Source organism: Lycorma delicatula, chromosome 3 (assembly GCF_047948215.1).
Source record: "Lycorma delicatula isolate Av1 chromosome 3, ASM4794821v1, whole genome shotgun sequence".
Classification (NCBI taxonomy): Eukaryota; Metazoa; Arthropoda; class Insecta; order Hemiptera; family Fulgoridae; genus Lycorma; species Lycorma delicatula.
In genome coordinates, this window is record NC_134457.1 from 68,405,430 (window position 1) to 68,428,085 (window position 22,656).

The window sequence follows — 22,656 nt, forward strand, 5'->3', positions numbered from 1 at the left end:
TAACAATTTGTTTTACATATTCCAAACGTGGCCTGCCTACACAATTTTTTCCTTCTACCTGTCCTTCCAATATTAAAGCGACTATTCCAGGATGCCTTAGTATGTGGCCTATAAGTCTGTCTCTTCTTTTAACTATATTTTTCCAAATGCTTCTTTCTTCATCTATTTGCCGCAATACCTCTTCATTTGTCACTTTATCCACCCATCTGATTTTTAACATTCTCCTATAGCACCACATTTCAAAAGCTTCTAATCTTTTCTTCTCAGATACTCCGATTGTCCAAGTTTCACTTCCATATAAAGCGACACCCCAAACATACACTTTCAAAAATCTTTTCCTGACATTTAAATTAATTTTTGATGTAAACAAATTATATTTCTTACTGAAGGCTCGTTTAGCTTGTGCTATTCAGCATTTTATATCGCTCCTGCTTCGTCCATCTTTAGTAATTCTACTTCCCAAATAACAAAATTCTTCTACCTCCATAATCTTTTCTCCTCCTATTTTCACATTCAGTGGTCCATCTTTGTTATTTCAGTCTTTGTTATAATAACAGTTTACAAATTTTATAATGAAATCTAGTATAAGTAATTTTGATGGAAACTTTGGGTACTTTTTTGTAATTGAGTATTTTGTTTGAAAAGATGGGAAATATTTTCCAATGTCTATACAGGAAAAAAGTATTATTTTCTGTAATACTATTATTATTATTATTCTGTAATGGAATTATAACATATCTACTTTCTTTCATCTTGTTGATCGTGAATCCAAATAATCACAGTCAGGTTTTTGGCATGTTTTTTCCATATGCTATAAAATTTATTTCTTACAGTTGAAAAAAAGAATAATGCAACTGTAACTGAGCATAGGCCTGTAGTTATTGGAGAGAAGAAATAAATAAATATTATTAATTTATTGCAATTTTTTGTTCATATCACCAGAAAATATTACCCTGTTATTTAAATAGGTATGGTCAATGCAGACCGAGACATTACATCCATTCTGATGACCTACATAGTTTAATTTTTATTAAATTTATACATTATAAATCACTTTCTTAGTTCTTTGATTTAAAACTTCAAAGAAATAATAAAAAAAAGCTGACACAGGGTTACAAAACTTTCCCAGCTTCACCTTTGACAAACCTTTTTTTAAAATGCCAGTCAAGTACCACTGGTTCTTCTCAAATGGTTTAATTCAAGTACCACTGGTTTTTTTAAAAATATTAATGATTTTATTAGTTTCACTTAGTGATCAAATAAATTACGAAATACAAATAGCAAACAATTTTTGTAACTGATTTTAGATATAACAAATTTAGTAAAAAGTTTTACAAATTGTTTTGACAGTGTTCCTACAGGTTCTGCCAAAATTTCACTAGCTGGTATTGACTGTAGCAATGTTACCTCATTAAAAATTAGTAATCTGTTGTATATTTCTTTATGAGGCATTTTAATAAAATCCTACATGAATATAAAATCTGTTTATGATATTAGAAGAAAACTAATTAATGAGAAATAGGATAATACCACCTTATCTGCTTGTTTGTAGGGGTGGACTGTAAATTATACAGTCTTATAATCTTCTGTCTGTTTTTTTTTTTGTTATAATTTTCATGATCCACCTCAAAAATTTCAGTCACATTGCGGCTACTCATTAGTTTATTTGAATTAATGATATTTTATTTTATTCACAATAAAATACTTATCTATTTATCTCAGCATGCACATATTAAAATTTGCTTACAATGAATGTGTTAATAAACCATAATCCATCCAAAGAAAGGGAAGAGTTGAATGTTCCTAATGCTACTGCCTTTACAAGATGAGAAAATATTAACTGTATTTTATCTAACATCGCTCCAAATTCACTTTGTTATAAACTATTGTATTATGATATAATAAATGAATAACACATATTTCTGAAAAATACAAACTTCTTGAATATAAAATGCTTGTAGCACAGTTATGTTTCTATTAATAATAGACCAAAATATTTAATAACAATAATAATTTTGAAAATAGCTTATCAAAATATATATATATTTTTTGAAAATTCAAACAATTTATAACACATTGATCACTGTGCTAATAAAATTTAATATTAAATGAAATATAAACCACCAAAAGCACAGTAAGATAATTAAACATACCATATCAATTCCAAGAATTAATATTCATGGGATCCTGTATCTTTAGTTGCTATTAAATTCTATAATTATATTAAAACATCTATTTTTGATTTGTTAACTTGTTGAAATTGTTTTTTGAATTTATTAAGGACGAATACACAAATTCTGCTGCCCAGTACTGAAATCATGGCACACTCTAGTACTGAACAGCAGAATTTTCATATTTGTCTATAATAAACCCAAAATTTATAAAACGGCAATAATTTTAATAAATTCAAAATTCACAAATTATAAAAACAATTTATTCTAATGTAATTATAGACTTAAATACAAACTGAAAATGTAGGATCCTGTAAAAATTGATTCTTGGAATTAATATAGTAAGTTCAAGTTAAATTTCATTTAATATTACATTTTATTAACACAGTGGTCAGTATGTTAATGAATTATTTGAATTCTCAAAAAAAAAAGTATATATATATATATATATATATATATATATATATATATATATATATTTAAATTCTATTAACAGCACAGAGGAATAATATTAATTTTAAAAAGATTAATATCATAATTGAGTGTTTGAAAATAAGGTTGCAAATAAAGGGCCTGTTAAAAGAAATAAGCATATACTTATTACTTTTAATAGTATTGCTAACCAGTAAAATTACTAAAATACAACTTATTATTATATTAAATTAAATAGAACAATCTGTAATTTTTTTTTAGCTTCCAATTACCCGATATGTTAAAGGAGGTCTGCCTCCTTCCAATATACATTCCTTTACTGATTCATGACTTTCAAATGGTTGATGAAGAGTTAAAAGTTCATATACAAACATACCAAACGAAAAACAGTCAACCTAAAAAAAAAAAACACAAAATACGTTACATATAATGAACACATAATAAAATGGCTGGCAGTGCTGTGAGACAGAATATCCTCTAAAAATTGCTGGACTAGCAGGAAAGTAAAGATAATTTTATTATAAAAGTGTCTAATAAGAAAATATTACAATTAAACATTTTATTTTTACTAAAACAACTTTTAGTAAATTTTTATTTACCTTGACCTACTTTTCTTCATAAATTCAGGCATTTGTCACATCAATTCATAGGCAACACAACAACCTTTTGTACAAACAAATGTTAATTATTTACTTCAATTCATCACTTATGAAATAATTGCCAATAAAAAATCCTTTAACTTTCTGAAGAAACAGAAGTTACTACAGCTAAGTCTGAACTTAGTGTGTGTGATAGCAATGAAAAAGATTGCTTTTTATTTTGAGTCTGGGACCAAAACTACTTAAATTTTAACTGCCTTTAAAGAGACAAAGAAAAAAATGTTTTTTTAATTAAAATAGAACCAAAAAATAGAGGTAGGAAACAGATTAAAAAGAGGGAGATGGATAAAAAACAAAACAAATATTTCAAATTTAAAAGGTAGGGATTGATTTAAAAAAAGAAAATTGTTGGATTATTTATATAAGCAATAAGTTGAATGGATGGATTGAATGAAGCTGAATTGAATGGATTAACTTTCTTTTTTTTTGAAAAGAATTTGATATTCTTTTTTTGGTAACAAATTTGCCAAAGTTTTTTTGAAGTGTTTCTGAAGAAAATCGAAATTGGTTTTTTTGTGATATCTCCTCCCCTCTGAACAAACTTTGAAAAAAATTAACATGACAAAATTAATGCATCATATATAGAAGTATTTGAGAGAAATTTGAAGAAAATCGATTTGGTCAGTCCTGAGATTTAAGGCCAAAAGCACTGTGACATATGCGTACAGATGAAAGAACGTACATTATACAAATGTTTTTTTGGTTTAGTAAATTTCATTTTTTATTTTTTTTTGGGGGGGACAAAAAACGCTTCCACATTATCATTTCCCAGATCAAAATAATAACAAGACACTCCTTCTTGGATATTAAAATATTAGTTAAGTAGGGTTAAAATTATGATGAAAACTAAGATAATAATAGGAATAAAATTGAAATAGTAAAAGAAATGCAACAATTAGGATAATATATGTAATGCAAATAACAAAATAATATTAAGCACTACACAAATCGCTACAGATAAGGATGCGATGATATTTGATTTAATGATATTCAAGGCAATTTTGATGGCATATAATAGTTCAGCTTTGTAGACAACTATAATAAGATAGTAAACCAAACACATAAGTTCTCATATTTGCAACAAAAATGCAACTAGTGGTATAATTCTGCTTCCACTGATCTGTGTATACTACTATTTTTTTTTTTTTTTAATAAAACTGAATCAGTAAAAGAAACACAACAATTAGGTTTGGTAAACTGGTTGGACCCTAAAACATAAAATTTGATAAAAATACAATATCCCACTCTTTTGACATGATCACCATACTTTCTCCTTTAATGTACATATTCTAGCTATATTTACCAAAAAAGTAAAATGGATAATTATCTGAATTTCAAAGTAGCCACAAAAAAACAATTATAATTATTTTACAACTTAATACTTTTATTTAAAAAACTTATTTACATTTATGTAAAAACTTACACATAAATGACCATAGTGAGGTAGTGGTGAACGATAGACTTTAGCAAACATTGTCAACAACATCTGCTAAAGAAACTATTTGAGTAGTAACTTAATATAACTCACAGAGAAATTATATGAATAGTAAGTTACAATACACCTATTTCAAAATAAAACACTGTAAAAGACATTCTTTTATCCCAAACTTAACTTGTTAACTGGGATTTTTAACTTAAGTTCCCAGTTAACTGGGAACATATAAATTTTATGTAAAGTATAACAATAATAAGAGATTAAGATGATTAGAAACACAAATAAAATAGTTCATCTGATGTTTTTTTAATCTATTGTAGTGTTGTTTGATAAGCAGTCTTATGAAACAATTTTTAACTGGAACTAGAAAAGTACAAGCATTCTGAAAAAATTTATTTAAGCTTTTTATTTCATATTTTCTTATTTACCTTTTCTGTATATTCTTCTTCACCATTGTACCTCATGATTTCAGGAGCCATGAAACCTTCAGTTCCTCCAAAACCTTTAGTTCCAGAAGGTAGTGTTAATCTACTAATACCTAAACCAAAAAAAAAAAAAATTAATCAAAATGTGTAAAATAATTTTTGTCTCATAAAATTCTTAAAATATCACTTGCTACTAAAATATGACTAGTCCTTCAATGACAATTTAAAGATAAATTACAGGAGTAATTATTGTCAAAAATATAAAATAATTATCCATTATAAAAAATGTATTATTTTGTAAAGGCTGTCAATTACTAGACATTCTCAATAACTATAAGGAAGAAAAACAGAAATTTCAAGCTGTTATATAACTGTAACGTGAACATTTTGTGAGTATTCCAGTTTTTCTTATAATACTCATTACTTTTCATAATGATTGTTTTGGAATAAATTATTTAGCATAATGAGGCTAATAATAAGTAATAAAAACATAAAACAAACAAAAATTTTACAGCCAACCTTACTAAGTTAAAAAAAGTTACAAACTATCTAATTATAACCTAACAATTTTATAATTAATATGGTTTATAATTAATTAATACAACAATTTATAATTAATTAGTACTTTTCAAATACTAACCATAATCAGCTAGTTTGATGTGTACAGAAACATCTAGATGATCCTGGAATGGTGGGGGTATTGACCAAACCAATACATTTTCTGATTTAAGATCCCGGTATATAATATGTTGCTGATGTAAATATTCAATAGCCTTTGCTACCTAAAAAAAATAGATACTTATAATGTATGTGAATAAAACAGATAACAGTATAGCACAAAAAGAAAAATATTTTTGCATTGATACTTACTCAAGGTTTCATGGATCTTCAATCTAACATAAGATATTTTAATGGCAGAACATATTTTTTTGATAAAAGTGACACAAAGGATTGAAACTTTGGTAAAGGGTCAATAATTTAATTTTTTTATTAAAATAGTATTTAATTATAAAAAGGAACAGAGTCAGATGTTTTTGACGCATTATTCAACTGAGAAAATGATTAATATACTTACTACTGTTTCATGGTGACTTCAGTTCATAATCACAAATTCTTTTGCTTTGCTATAAAATCTGACTACTCTTAGTGTTTTACATGTTGCAACCTAGATTATTAATTTTTTAAATATTAACTTTTCAAAATTAAACATATGGCTAAACCTTTCTTATTACATTGTTTATACATTTCACTAGATATTTTTAAGTTTTGATTTTTATTACTACTAATATCAAAAAAAATGTTGTTTTGTTCAATTTATAAATGATTTTATATAATCAGTAAAGAATGCTTATAAAGGTAGAAAAAAGTACTGTATACTGAACACAAGAGCACACGCATGTGAGCACAAACATTTTAGGTATATATAAAACACAATCACAATATAAATTTAAAATTATTAATTTCTATTTTACTATCCAAATTAAACTCAATGTATTCATAAACAAGTATATAAAAAATAGAAGAGAGGGGGACAAAAACAAGCATAGTCAAAATAAAAACAATGACATTACTAAAAACCATGGCTGATCTCCGTGGTGAACTGGTAGCGTCTCAGCCTTTCATCTGGAGGTCCCTGGTTCGAATCCCAGTCAGACATGGCATTTTTCATATGCTTCAAGCTTATGTGGTATTATCATCAAGAAAAAAAATAAAGGAGTGACACTAGAGGTAATTTGCAAGAACAAGAAGCACTGGAAACTAAAAGATTTAAATATTTAGAATGTGAAATTGGGGATAGGACAATCACTAAGGAAATTATTAATACAAATTGAAGAGGATTTTTTTTCTCTATGCTGCTATAAAAATCTAACTGAATTTAAGAGTTTTATTAAGAGTGCACCCTGATCACTGAGGAACTAAAACATAATCAAAAAATGGTTAGCTTAAGATCAGATTTTAATCGCTGAAATGAGCTTTGTTGTACTTTTAATAACAAACATATGTTTTTCTTAAATAATATTACAAAAATTTTTAAAAACTTGCTTTATATTTTTTAGTCATACTTTAATCAAATTATCATACATTGCATGAGTTTAATTAGAAATTAATTATTGGATTTCAGAAGATAATATCATATATTGAAATTTCTAATATATATATAAAATATCAAACAAATTTTCAATTAAACATTTACTATCAAAGTAACAAAATAGTGAAGTTTTTGATTACTGAAATACAATTGTAAATTAACAAATATTTTGTTGTCGCTTATATACATTTTACAAATTTACCTGTACAGGCTGATGTTTGCAAAAGTAATAGTTGAATATTGTATTGTCACCCGACCTTAGTAACTGTGTAAAATTTCATCAATAAGCAATGTCAGGAAGTATGTTAACTTATTACACCTGCACCCTTAATTTACCCCTGTACAGGGGGATGTTTGCAAGAGTAATGGTTGAATATTGTATTGTCACCAGACCTTAGTAACTGTACAAACTTTCATCAATCGGCAATGTCAGGAAGTATGTTAAATTAAGGATGCAAGATTTGACAACAAACATGAAAAAAAAAAACATTGTAAGTTAAAATAAAGTAAGTAAAAAGAAATGGAATCACCTTTTGGTCTCTCCCCAACTCAGCTAAGTTGCACTTTTTTTGTTTTGTAGTTGATTCATATATGAACTCCAGTTTAGTTTAAAAGGTTTCTGTCATCATTTACCATTTTAATAAATTTAGCAGACAATCCAGCAAGTTGATGTTCCAGTATTAAAAACAAAGAATAAAATACATGCACACTTTTTTCATATCTTCAACTAAAATTTGACTACTGTCTCTATTAAACACAGTCAATTATTATAACATATGATCACTCAAAGTTCAATCTTCAACCAAAAAGTTAATGATTGAAGCAAAGTTTTAATTTAAATCTGGTAATTTTTGCTCAGGAAGTTGCTTATCCATTCAGTTCTATTTGTTTTCTTTGAACCATTTTTGCTACTCAGTTGTTTTTAATAAATAATCTTCACTGTATAAAATTTTAAACATTTCAATTGTTTTGGAAGCCATTTTCACAAATTTTACCCCAAATTTATTATTTAAGCTTTGTTCTAATATAAGACTTAATCAAACACAAAAAACAGACCTTAACATAATAATTGTTAACTCACAATAGTATCAATCCAATAATCTGAAACTTGCAAAACTTATAAAAGAAACATTCTTTATAATTAGTATCATCAATCCCCCATAAACAGTTTGGCCGTAACAAGTTCAGTCTGGAAACATAATTGTTACATATATCTAAATATTTGCCTCTCCAAAATTAATTTTAAAACTCTGTGAAATTTTTATCTCTCTTAGATGAAGGTTCATTGGCTAAATGGGTTTGGGATTTTGCTTATATCCAATCACAACTACAGTCTAAGACCAGGGTAACTAATTTTTTTTATACATAACAAAAAAAATTTACATATAATAGTAAATACATATTGGATTGGTAGGCTGCATATTAATTATCTTAGGCTGCATATTAATTATTACTTTTTTTAAGACATATCAATTATATTTGGGTTAAAGGATTGGCAAGTACATAAAGGAACGGAGAAAAATATCTAATAATCAAATGACTCAAAAAGAAGAAGATTAATGTTGGAAGAGCCAAAATAGAAAGTATAAAATCAAAAAACTTAATCTAATAGAGGCATAATGAAAATAGTAAAGCTAATGAAATACTGTTCTAAAATTTAAAAAATATAATATATATATATATATACTTATTTACTTGTAAAATAATAGCTTGTAGTGTGTACGGTCCAAGTCTAGCACCAGATCTTCTGTAATGACGAAGTGTAACATCAAGAGCTCCCAGTGGTGCCAAATCAAGTACAAGTGCTAATGGTTTAGTACACACACCAACAAGTGGTACAATGTTAGGATGACGTAGAGTTAGCAATATGTTTAATTCTTGACGGGCTGTACAATATGCTTTACTAGCATATTGTAATGGATCTCTATCCCACTTACCTTGAGCTCCCTAAAATATTGAGAATTATTTATCAAAATTGAAAATATCAGATAAAAATTACAGAACTATACATAACATGATAGTAATGTACATATATATATTACTATTTTACATAGCTTGAATAAGATGGTTTTCAATGGGTAGTTGCCAATATACTACCAGCACTTTCTTTATGAAGTTGTAAATAATAATTTACAATAATAATTATTTATTTACCATAAATATAATCTTAGAACAAATAGTTAAAAATAAAAATATGAACTGTTATTATAAATAGAAAAATCACAATTATAATTATATTAAAGAATTTTAAAGAATTATAATTGTGAATGCCTTATTAATTTTAGGCAAAAGAAGCCAAAGAAGGTAGCTTGGATCAGACTCTTTCAATTCGACTTGAGTTTTTGCAAAGTGAAAAACGGAACAATTATTAAAAAAAGGACTAAACAAAACAATACCTCAATTTTTGCATGAATTTTTGATTCAATTTTCTGAATCTTCAGTCTATTAAATTTTCTGCAGGATACCACAGAAAAGTAATAAAAAATCTTGTAAGTAATTTCTCAAATGTTTCAGAAGATGTAAAACACATGCATACAACAGATATTCAGGTAATTAGTATTGTACAAGTGTTGGATGTCATAACCTAAAGATTGCTTGATATAAAACATAATTCACTCATGAAATTGGCAAGAAGAATGACTCATCCCTTACTGACTAGGAAAAAACTGTCAAATGGTTTCCTGTTGCCTTCTTCATCAAGCCTATACAACTATATCAATACTAAAGTCCTCTAAGCCTGGGCCCCACAGATGATTTCTTCAATATATTCATTACATGGAATGTTTGAATAATGAACACTACTAGTACATGTTAAGAAAGCAACTCTTCAAAAAATGCCACTTGTACTTCCCAAATTTTACACGCATCAGATCTTACAGAAAGGTTGTGACAAATAATGTAAAACAACAAATTAATACATCCCTCCTTGTATAAAATACCTCATAGTATATATTATCACCAGTTAATAGGAGAACTTCTATGATAATTTTACATATTTTTATATGGTGTTGTTTGAATAAAAACCGCCTTGGTGTCATACCTTGGTTAGGTGCACTTATTCTGTCTATTAACCTTGCTGGTTCATATTTAGTAATAAATAAAATACATTATTTAGTCATATTTAAATAATATATTTTCCTAAGTTATAATGATCATTATATGTTTCACATTTCAGTTTAATTTGTATAATATTGTTGAAGAATTTACTGTATGTATATGTTAAATCTATGAAGTGTAAATTTGGACCGAACAATATTAAAATTAGATACATTGTTACATTATTAATATAAAATATCAGCAGTTAACAAGGCCATCTTAATTGTAACAACTTATATAAATTTCATGAAAAAGAAGTTTGTTTCCTTATTTAAAAAATAATAAGGATGAATGATACAAGAATCTGAACAGGTATTAACAAATCCATATTAAAAAAAAATTAAAACATGAAAATACACAACAAAAAATATTATGTAAAATTGAACCTAGGAATGATTACAAGCAAGTTGCAACAGTAATGAAATTAAAATGTAAATAAGTTAAAACATAAATAATATATGTTAAAAAAAATAAAAATTAAAGATTTAAGATATTTCTCAATAGAGGTAAGTTTTATCAAAACTAATAGAGATAAATGGTTAACTATTTACAAATAAGATGCAAAAATAATCAACCTATTTTATTATCAAATATGATAAAATATAAATTTCTGTTTGCACAAAATAAATTTACAATAAAAAATATACCTTATATGCGATAATAGCAGACTGGCTAGCATTAGGTCCAGGCTGAACAGGTTGTAACATCTTCATGGCAACTTCAATAGTAGCATTAGTACCTCTTACTTTACAAGTTCCTTTGAATACAAAACCAAAAGCACCTCTACCTAATAAACGACCTCTTGTTATGCTGTTTGGACGAATAAGATGTCGCTCTCCTAAATCTAGGAACATCTGAAAAATATTTGTTTATTATTTAAATAGTTATTGTAATATTATACTATACATTTCAACATCAATATTCAATAACAGAACTAGATACAGATTATTATTACAATGAAAATAATATCCAAAGTAACTTATTAAAAAAACTACATATTTTTTAACTTATTAGAATGAATGAAAAATGATAAGTGTAACTATACAATTTCTCCAGCAATATTAAAAGAAGGCAAATTTTTAATTTTGATAAAAACATGGATATACTATTTTACCCTGGAGTCAAGACAAGCATGTATGCAGTAGTAATATTATACCTCCACCATAGGAAGCAGATTTTCATCTGGAAAAATAATACCAATCTTCTTTGCAATTCATAGGGAATACCCTCTACGTCTTAGACCGAAGTCTGGATGACAATCAATTGGAAGACCTGACAGAAAAATTTTCTTTGACTTTCATCGATGCCACTGAGAATTCAATTTCCCTTACTTCCCCTTAGTAGTCCAAGAGAGAACTAACTGCCCCTTGGTGGACTAGAGTTGTCATTGTTGAAACAGTTTGTAAACCATACCAGGAGAGCTACTCAGCAGGAAAATGATCTTGAATGGTGAGCAATTTTGGTACATGACTATTGAAGGCAGAAGTCTGAATATTTTCATTTGGTCAGGATATCAAAAAGGGTTTTGGCATTCTTTTATTTGACAGCAAGGAAATATGAATCCTTGGGGTGTTGTGTACAGTGTCCTAGGGAATAAGCATAAGAAAAATGCTACTGTCGGCTCTTGGATTCGCAGATGATATGAGGTTTCACTAGTCACAACATCATCCAGCAATAAATCATTCAATAGAATATTTAAAATCTCAGCTTTATTAGAAACAACATCCTGCTGGCTCGAGAGAGCCGACAGTAGCATTTTTCTTATGCTTATGCCCTAGGACACGGTACACTAAAGCTGAGATTTTAAATATTCTATTGAATGATTTATTGCCAGATGATGTTGTAACTAGTGAAACCTCATATCATCTGCGAATCCAAGAGGAAGTTGCTGCTTTTATTTACTTATTTTTTGGTTGATGAAGCTTTGAAGCTTGTACATGGAATATGAGAATGGAATTTTTAGCGTATGAAAAATCCCATGCCTGAACAGGAATCAAACCTGGGATCTCTGATGTTTATCTATTTTCGCTCTGATACTTTAACTATGGAAATTACATAACAGAGGTACGTCAGGTAACTTGCAGTTCAACGCAATCACGGTGGAACTCCTTGTCTGTTCTGCTGGAATTTGTGTAGGTACTTTGACTAGAATTTTTATTAGGATGCTCTTTGCTGGCTATTGCCCTGTTTGTTGGAAAAAGGTATTCTTAAATTGCTGTTTAAAGGTGGTGATAAGAACGTCAATGTGAGCTCCTCTTATAGTCCTTTAATGCTCCTACCGGTTATTGGAAAGGTTCTTGAGAAGGCTTTGTTCCTTCATATTAATGATAGGTTGAATTCTAGAAAGTTGTTGATGGATGATCAGTAATGGTTTTTGTTCAGGCAGAGGCACTGAAGATACTATTCTTAAGGGTATGAGCATTGTTTCTTCTTGAGAGTTTGAGTATGTCTTAGGTATCATTTTGGACATATTAAGGGTTTTTAATAATTTGTGGTGGCCCTCTGGCCTGATTCAGCTGCAGAATTGTGATGGTATACAGAATGAGCTGAATGTATTACATAGTTATTTCAGCAATTGAGAAGCTGTTCTTCAAGATGGCATCTCATAAGTAAGAAAGATGCTATCTAAAGGCTGTCCGCAGGGCAGTATTTTAGGATCCCTGCTCTAGGTTGCTGAATTCAATTTTTTGAGCTGGTTGAGGTTACCCAGTATATATTGCATCATCACGTATGCAAATGATGGGCTTTTGCTGGTTAAAGGAGATTCAAAGAATGAAATTAAATTCAGGACAGCCCTGGCTTGCAAGATACTCCAGTTGTGGAGTTTGCAACATATGATGGTGTTTAGCTCAGAGAAAACAACAATGATGTTGCTCAAGGGCGATTGATCAACCTCTTGATCAATGGCAGATCATTGAATTAGGTACGTCCTGCTGCAGAAATATCTAAGTGTTATCCTTAATGAGAATCTTCAATTTAAGGAGCACTTTCATATGCTTCCTAAAAGGCTTGTAATACTTTCTTTGGTGTTCGGAGAGCAGTTCACTCCAATTGGGGACTTAATTTCAGAACCATGTGTATTCTATATAAAGGTATGCGAAGCTATAATGCTGGTGCTGCACCTGTCTGGGCTCATCAAATAAGGTACAAATATTACAGAAATATTTTGTTGAGATTCCAACATCTCTTATCGTTATCTGTAACTGTTAGGACTGTCTCGCAAGAGGTAGTCCTTATTATTTCTGGTATTAAGCCCTTTGATATCCTTACAAATGAGTGCCGATTAAATTATGATACCATGAAGATATGTCAACTTATCTCTAGGTGCATAAAAGAAATAGATAACCTTGGTTCCCATTTATGGCAGGTCAGGTAGACTGATTTGACCAATGGCTGTTACACGCATGGTATTTTTCCTCATGTGAGAAGTATGCAGGTTGTTAGGTGGATTATTTACAATCAATATATTACACAATTTCTTTCCAGATATGACGTTTCTCGAGATAGGTTGGCCAGATTTGGTTTGATTAATTCAGAGTGTAGCAAGTGTAGGTGTCATTATTTCCACAGCGTAGGGCCGTTGATGATGTGCGCCATGTCTTATATGTCTGTCCCAGGCATAAAGCTGAATGTATCAAAGTTGTTAGAGAGCTTCTAAGGATCAATTCTGGTTCTGATCTGTAAGCTAATTGCAAAACCAAAAGGGGATGGAACATAGTGGCTTCTGAAATTCTTAGCCCTGAGGAGGATGGCTGAGGGGGTCTGATGCAGTTATGGATGTATAGATAGAATAGCAAACCAGATGGCTAGGAGCCCACCTAGGTACTTACGTCGCCAAAATAGGCGTTTGGCATCAAGCCCTGGTTAGCTGACATAATTGCTATTAGGATGAGAATGGATGTGTGGAGAACACTGTGATGCAGCTGTGGTGTGGGAGGGTGTAGGCATTGACCTTGCTCTCAAAAGTGGACCAGAGCAGTGAGAGGTAGGATGTTTCCATTAAAGCTTATTAAATTTTGGAATTTGTTTCTTGATTTTTAAGTAAATCAAGAGGACTTTGAGTAAACTGAATTATAGGTCAAAATTATCATTGCTGTGATCAACACTTGTTTTGTTGGTGTAAGAGTAGTATTTTTGGTGTTTAAGACAATCAAATTTTTATGTAAAACCTTTGGTGGTAGAGGAAGGCACAGAGGATTGCGTTTCTGAGAATCAGTTAATTTGATAGTTGAGGGTTTAAGTTATGGTAGATGGCTGTGGTTGGAAAAAACTATATGAAGGATATATATAGTATGCTGAATAAATACACCGATGAAAATGTCTGCTGAGGCATTTGCGTTAGTAGAATCCAGACAAAGACCAAACTGCTGACTGTTTCATCAGGTTTAGACCTGATGACCTCCTCAGGTTTAAAGATGACCTCCATCATGGCACTAGTAACAAATGGGGTGGTATGGATGAGGATCGTCACAAGGCAGGTGGTGTCTTTCCCTATGGGAGGTCAGGATTCAAACTGTTTTACTCAAAGAGTAAGCCTCCTTTTTAGGAGGTAAACATTTGGCTTGAATGATGCCATTAAAGCTGTGCAAGAATAGGTCTTGTGCAACCAAAACATTTCTCCTCTTTTATGATCAAGAAGCTTCCTTAGCACTATGACAAGTGCATTGAGTGATGGAATACAGCTCATATCATTGTATTTAATAAATGTTATGAAACTGCTGTTTACATCTGAATCTCCTTAATAACTAACATTTCCACAAATCAGCAAAAGCTTATTTTCCGTATATCTAATACTTATAATTTTTATTTAAGGAATGAATAAATAATTTTTTACAGAGTCTTATTATAATTATTATTTTATTTAGTTTTAACCTAACAAGAAAAGATATTTCATTAACTTCTGAATTTTTTATCACTTGTGACTGTACAAATGTAAAGTATATAAAACATTTCAATAAATATTGATGGTGAATATGCTTTGTAAATGATAAAATACCTAAATGAAATAGGCTGTATTTATTATATTAGTAAGAAGAGAAAAAAATATTAAAAAGTCTGAATAGAAAATATGATTTAGATGTTAATAACTAATAGTGAAACATACCGTATCAGGAGCAATGTGCGCCAGAGATATATCACCGTGTGTAGGACATTTAACACTTTTTTTATCATATGCAGCTAAAATACATTCTTCAACCATCCAACTATATTGAGGTTCAAGATCTGGTTCAGTATCACCATCACCAACACCAACAGAAGGATGACCTTCAACTGATGGCTTGCGGCTAAATAAAAAAAAATATTTTATATTAACCGAAGTCTATAGAATATAATAATAGATTACATTACATTATCTTTACAGTAAATAAGGAAACATAAATATAATTACTTTACATAATTTCAACAAAAATTAATTTTCAGTTTTTTTCACTTACTACTTTTTCTATTTTACAATTTTTTTGAGTATTTTCGTTGAGATCTACTTCTCAGACAATTCTGTTTTTAAGGATTAATTAAAATTTAAAATTATACATCAAGATATTTACTATCTTAGTCATTAAAATGCAATGAACTAACTATTCTGTTCTGTTACAATCTATCAGCAGATAATTGAACTATTTTTTTCACACCATATTTATATATTTTTAAAATAAATTTTTGAATAGACTTAAATTCAATTTAATATTTTTCTAAGCCAACTATTACCTTGTCTAAATTTGACCTAAGGTTAATTATATTTTTTTAATTACAGTTTATTATTATGTGCATCCTTTTTTATGAATGATTTCAATTTGTTACTACTGATTTCTAAAAATGGGACGTTTTCTATGTTTTAATATGTGTGTTTATTTTTTCAAAGATAATCAATATAATTCTTAGTGTATTTATATACCTGAAAATGTTTCTGAGAGCAATTTTAAAGATTTTTTTTGTCACTACAAAGTAAAATTTTTTAAAAGTTTGATTTCCACATTTTACTTTATAGACACAGTACCAACAAACATTAGAAGAAAGTTTTTATTATTTTACTTAATTTGTTGTTGTTATTTATAATCCACTGTTATTTAATTGATACAGGACTGTCAGTAGCACGTGTGGTAAAAGCTGTTGTAGCATGTGCCCTATCTGCCCATTTGAAAAGGCAGTTTGTAACTTTTCTTTTCTTTAGCTGAAAAAATGCTAAAATAAGTGTATGTTTCAATAGTGTATGATTCAATAATAATAATAATAGTGTATGTTATAATAGCGTATGTTTCAGTAGTCAATAAATATTATTGGAAAAAAATTACAGTTTTACATTTATTATTAAAAAAATTACTAGAAAAATATCTGGTTAAGTTAAAAGTTAATAAATATTTATATTATCTTCTACTTACCTTGAACCTGGACTGTCAGGTCCAACACCACTATCCCCATCAGATGTATAGCTCTCCTGTGACTTTCGTATTCTTCGACTACTATTACCACTGCTAGTCCCCAATCCGTCATCTTCATTAAATGACTATCAAAAGAAAAAAAAAAACAGTCCAATTTTTATATTTATTACTATTATAAATAAATCAATTAAACTTCCTAATCAATATAACTGTCAGCACACGCAGACACACACGCATGTACACATACACACCTTTTAGGCAGAAGCTCGTTCAGGTCTCAATTGTGATACACCTGCTTTTAAGTGGATTTCAGGTACTATGCAATTTTAAGGCAAACATTTGAGCAGTTCTGAAAAATAGCAGAACATGTCAGTCACATAACTGAGCATTAACATCACATCATTGACTGGTGTCTATTTCAAGTTTGCCATTTCATTTGATTATCCTGCACATTCTTTCTATTCTTATTATTACCATTATCACTGTAACTATTACTATTACTATTATTGTTCCATTTTCATCCATTACTTCATATCTATCCTTATAATATGTTATCAAGTAATGTGAGCACAACCAATATAAAAGATTATTGTATGCTACATAATTTCATGAATACTTCTCTTAAAAGATATTTGAGATGGTATATACTTAAAAAATATAGCCTACTGGGAATGAAGTAGATAATGAATCAAACAGTTATCATCTACAAATGTAAATCAGGAAGAATTTATGGTTAAGAGACATAAAAAAATAAGAGAAAACCTGTTTTTGTAATAACAAACATACAATAATAGACCTTTGTTAAGTTCATACTACATAAAGACATGTGGATTAGGTGAAGTAATTATAAACCAGGTTGCTGGAAAAGATAGAGGGAGAAAGAGTGCAAACAATGAAAGCTCGTTATGAAAAGGAATACAATCTTCATATTCTAAGATTATAAATTAAAGAGTGTTCAACTTAAAAGAGGCCCGCCCCATCACCCAGTAGTTCAGACTAAATGCATATTTTGTTAAAATGCATAAAAAGGAAGTACCATGAAAAGTTTTATTTAGAAGTTAGTTAACAAATTTTGCAAAACAGGTTCGGTGTTAGACCAGAAACGTGCTTGACACAGTCAGTTTTAACAACGCAGGTTGTACAGGATATTAAAGCAGCAGTTACAAGATCTCCTCATAAATTTTTGCAAAGACTAAGCTGGGAAAAGAACGTTTCACTAAATTCAGCCCACACTGCAGTAAGGAGAGAATGCTGATATGTTATCCATATAAAATACAAGTTTCCCATGCGCTAACTAATGCTGATTATGCTAAAAGGGTTCACATTGTCAATGGTTCAAGAACTTTATCAGAGATATATTGGCATTTTAAATCTAGAGTTTTTTTTACAAATGAAGCATGGTATCACCTTGATGAGTATGTTAATAGTCAGAACTACCAGACCTGAGATACTGAATGCAAATGGTATGTGGTTTCAAGGCGACGAATAATAAGACTCTTGTTTTTTGAAAAAAAACTGTGGATGCTGCTGTCTACCATGAAGTTATCCAACAGATTATAACCTTACTGCAAGAGAATAAGCGTGACTGCTGGTTGCAACAGGACAGCACCAATTGCCATAAAGCTCACTCTATTACGGAAATGCTATAGAATTTTTTCAGAGGAAGAATAATCTCTCGAGCATTGTGGCCACCAAGATCTCCTGATCTGACTAGTCAAGACTTCTTTCTGTGGTGTTACTTAAAAAAAATTGTTTATAGGAGCAATCCACATAACCTGCAGGAATTGAAGACAAACATTATCAATGCCATCCAGGAAATAGACAGGGTACGGCAAACAAAAGTAGCCAGGAAGATGGTCAAACATGTTAACAAGTGCATAGAAGTGGATGGACAATTTTTAACACCTTCTGTAAATTATTTTGTAAGCGTTTGCAAATAAACTATTATTTATAGACTATAATAAGTGGGGCCTCTTTTAAGTTGAACATCTAGAATCTAAGAAAAAAAGGAACACTCAACAATAATTTGTTACCTCATTAATATGTTGTCCTAAATGATGTCTAGATCCAGGCCAGTTGTCCATCTCATTTTCTTGTGCAGATGCTAGGCAACGAGGACAAGGTATCAGTCGGGTCACTAAAAATTTACCTTCTGAGGTATGAACAAATCTTGTACCTGAGCAAATAAATAAATAAATAAAAGTAGATAATTAGACGATAATTTCCTACACAAGCTCTCTTAGAATGAAATATATAAAACAATATTTTACTGAGACAGGATAATATCATTAATACAACATAATTGGATACAAAACATAATTATTGAAGTTTTCTTTTTCCATTTAATAGATATTGCATTTAACAACTTTATAAGAGTATCCTAAAAAAACAAGAGAATTTTGAAAATATGGAAATAAAACATTTTTTTAAATCTTTTAAAATCAACATTGATAATTATTTATTAATTAAAATTTAAACATGGTTGCCAAAAATGATTTTTTCTTTTTAAATTTTTAAAAAGAAGAAGTTTTAAAATTTATTTATAAAAAAGAAAAAGCACAGTTTTTTCTTACAGTGATATTTTTTTAATGGTTTCTCAACAGTGAATAAAAAAGTTAAATGATGTTAAACATTTAAAAAAAAAATAGTTTTACTAAATTTCTCCAGATAGTGCAATAAAATGCTACAAAAAAATTATTTACAGAAAATTGAAAATTAGACAATCATTTCAATTGTTAAATAACGATTATCAATCGATTCTGAGGAGTTAAAAGTACATCATTTAATTACAATTTAAAAATATATAATAATATATATTGAACTGGGTAATCATCTGAAAGTTACCGCATTTGTAATTAATAATAAACTGTAATTAAAAAAATATAATTAAGCTTGGGTCAAATTTAAACATGATAGTTGCCTTAGAAAAATATTAAATTGAATTTAAGTCTATCAAAAATTTATTTTAAAAATATTTAAATACAGCTATCAATCCCATCATATTTCTGTTGCAGGGAAGTATACAATTCTCAAAGGGCACCTTTTTAAAATTTTCAAAGGGGTGGAGAACCCACCCTCACCGCTACACCTTTCCTTTTTTTGTTTAACCTCTGGGACCACTGTTAGGTATTGTTTCAGAGGTTGAGATGAATGATTTCTAGCGTGTGTGGAAATGCCATGCCTGACTGGATTCAAACCCAGGACCTCCGGATGAAAGACCAAGACGCTACCACCAGTGCCACGGAGGCTGGTACATCAACTCCGCTACACCTAGCCCAACTCAAAAATTTGAAATGACAATGGTAACATTACATTAATTGACAATATGAAAAAAATAATGAATTTTGATGAAAAGAAAATTAAGATCCTCCCACCTCTTTGCTCAGTAAGTGCAAAAAACCATTTGTGGAAGTACTTTTTTTAAATTTCAGTCCAACAAAAATCACATGATATTTTTTAAACCATTTGAAATAATCATAATCTGTAAAAATTATTTTTTAAATTGCCAACACAAATTTCACTCTTAAATGTTTTCTAAATTTTCAAGGGTTGAAAACTTATTTTTTTTAAAATGAGATGATATAGTTTGTGACACCTCATTGGAAGGCCCTTTGAAGGTCAAGCGGTTTGGTACAAATAAAATAAAAATTGGTTCACTGGTATTGAAGTTATGATTAAAAATTTGTTTTTTTTTTTGTTTTTTTTTTAGGTTATGCTGGATAACAGTGTGTAACTGACCCAAAGCATTAGGTCTGATATTGTCTGTTTTTGTTAAAAATATGGATTTTAGGTTTCTCCAGCATTGAAAAAACAAAACATACCACTAAACACAGCATCAGTTAAATATATGAAAAACCAATAATAAGGTATCTACTTCTTTGCTGGCAACATGTTGAAAACTGATTACCTTATTATAACAGGTTATAATTTTCTGCCAATTAATCAGATCTTAGTTTCTATGGTAAATTTCTGCAAATTGTTTTCTTTCACGTTGTACGTAATTAGTGGCAAAAAGTACAAGGGATATCTCTAAAGTAAAAACAGCTGGGAAATTTCTCTCTTTAAGGTTGGCGAAACTGTAACGTTCTTGGCCAGACTAGTAATGTACATGCTGCATTGTTGTCTGTAAGTTGTCATGTTGTAATAACTTTGATTATGTGTGAGTTATTACAATATAAAATGAATAGGAAAATCTATGTTGCCGCCGACTGTGAAATATGTGGAGTTACACGTTTCTTAAACCATGAAAACATTAAGCCGGCTGTTAGTAATTTAAAAATAATCTTCACAGTTTTAATTCACAGATTATGATTATTTAAAATGGTTTAAGAAGAAATATCCCATAATTTTATAGTTATTTTTGTTGGACAGGTATTTAAAAAAGTTAGTACTTTTTGCAAAAACCCATTTGGGGTAGTCCCCAAATGATTTTTTGCACCTAGCAAGCAAAGGGGTGGTGGATTTTAATTTTTTTTCACCAATATTCATTATTTTTCAGGTTATCAATTATTGTAATTAAATGTTACCATTGCCATTTAAGATTTTTGAGTTGGGGTAGGTGTAGCTAAGAGAGTAATTTCCACACCTTTGAAAATAATTTTCAAAAGGTTCCCCCTGAGAATGGTGTACATGCCTGCAAATAGAAATATGATGGGACTGATAGCTATTGAATAATAAATGTGGTTACTTTGCAAATGATCACCTGGTATATTAAAACACACAATAAAACAGACCGTTATTGCTCAATTGCGTTTTAGAGAAGATAGTTAGAGAATGGAGAAAGGCAATTAACACCAAAGGCCTACATCTCGGAACAAAAAACAAGAGAGTTGTTATAGACTGCTTAGCTTTTGCTGATGATATGGCGTTAATCACCGACATAATAGAACATGTGCAAGAACAAATAACAAAAATCCAAAGACAAGCAGCTAAGGCTGGCTGGCTTACAGATCTCCTTTGAGAAAACACAATACATTACAAACATCAAGAATGCGCCACAACATCTTAAAATAAACAGAAATAAAATAGCCAGAACTGACAGTTTCAAATACCTAGGAGAACGGATAACACAAAACAATAGTGAAAAAATAGCTCTAGAAAACAGATTACTCAAAATAGAAAAAGCATACAATATCACGAAGAATACCTAAAACAAGAAATCCCTTTCCTGGAACACCAAACTAAGACACTACCAAACGGTAGTTAGACCAGAAATACTATATGTGGCAGAAATGCTAAAACTACATAAAGTACAGGACGTAGAGGGAATAGAGAAAATAGAGAGAAGAATCTTACGGAAAATATTAGGCCCGAAAAATAAAACAGAACTAGATTATAAACAAAGATCAAACCAAGAACTATATTCCAAAATAGAAAAAATAACAGATGTAATCAGGAAAAGAAGACTGCAATTTTATGGACACATATACAGAATGGAGAACACCAGACTAACAAAACAGATCTTCACCCTACTAAACACTCACAAGAACAAGATAACCTGGCTTAAAGAAATAGACAATGACCTAGTAAACAATTCAATAGACTCAGACATTTTAAAAGACAGAGCAACATTCAGAAAAACAATACAGGAATTAGAGTTTCAGGAGAGGAAAAAACTCACTTGTAGAAGAGGGAGAAAATGGACTCAAGAAAACCACTCTAGAAAAATGAAAGAAGCATGTGCTAAAAAGTTGATTAAGCGTGCCCTCTAAATGGGCTATTCGAAAAGAAAAAAAAAACACACAATAAATTGTAAAACAAAAAAATAATAAAAATAATAAATAATAATAACTATAAAAAAAAAAAAATAAATATAAAAATTAAGACGTTAATTTAAGAAATACTAAAATATATATTAATATATTAAATAAATATTAGGACAAGTATTTATGAAATTGTTTATAGCATAAAAGTAAAAAATACAAACAATTGTTGGCCAAAAATTAAAAAAAAAAAAAACTATTTTAATCAAT

At 29.5% G+C, this 22,656-nt stretch overlaps 1 protein-coding gene across 1 annotated transcript in view; it reads right to left on the reverse strand.

The window, feature by feature from the left end:
- Window positions 1-22,656, reverse strand: part of Lrrk (Leucine-rich repeat kinase) — a 230,511-nt gene that overhangs the window by 20,065 nt on the left and 187,790 nt on the right. The window contains exons 32-39 of the mRNA XM_075359136.1: window positions 18,718-18,860; window positions 16,685-16,809; window positions 15,412-15,592; window positions 10,955-11,161; window positions 8,907-9,158; window positions 5,763-5,904; window positions 5,126-5,235; window positions 2,876-2,998 (exon numbers count right to left, since the gene is read on the reverse strand). Of these exons, the coding sequence (XP_075215251.1) occupies window positions 2,876-2,998; window positions 5,126-5,235; window positions 5,763-5,904; window positions 8,907-9,158; window positions 10,955-11,161; window positions 15,412-15,592; window positions 16,685-16,809; window positions 18,718-18,860 (1,283 nt within the window). The remainder of the gene's footprint in view (window positions 1-2,875; window positions 2,999-5,125; window positions 5,236-5,762; window positions 5,905-8,906; window positions 9,159-10,954; window positions 11,162-15,411; window positions 15,593-16,684; window positions 16,810-18,717; window positions 18,861-22,656) is intronic.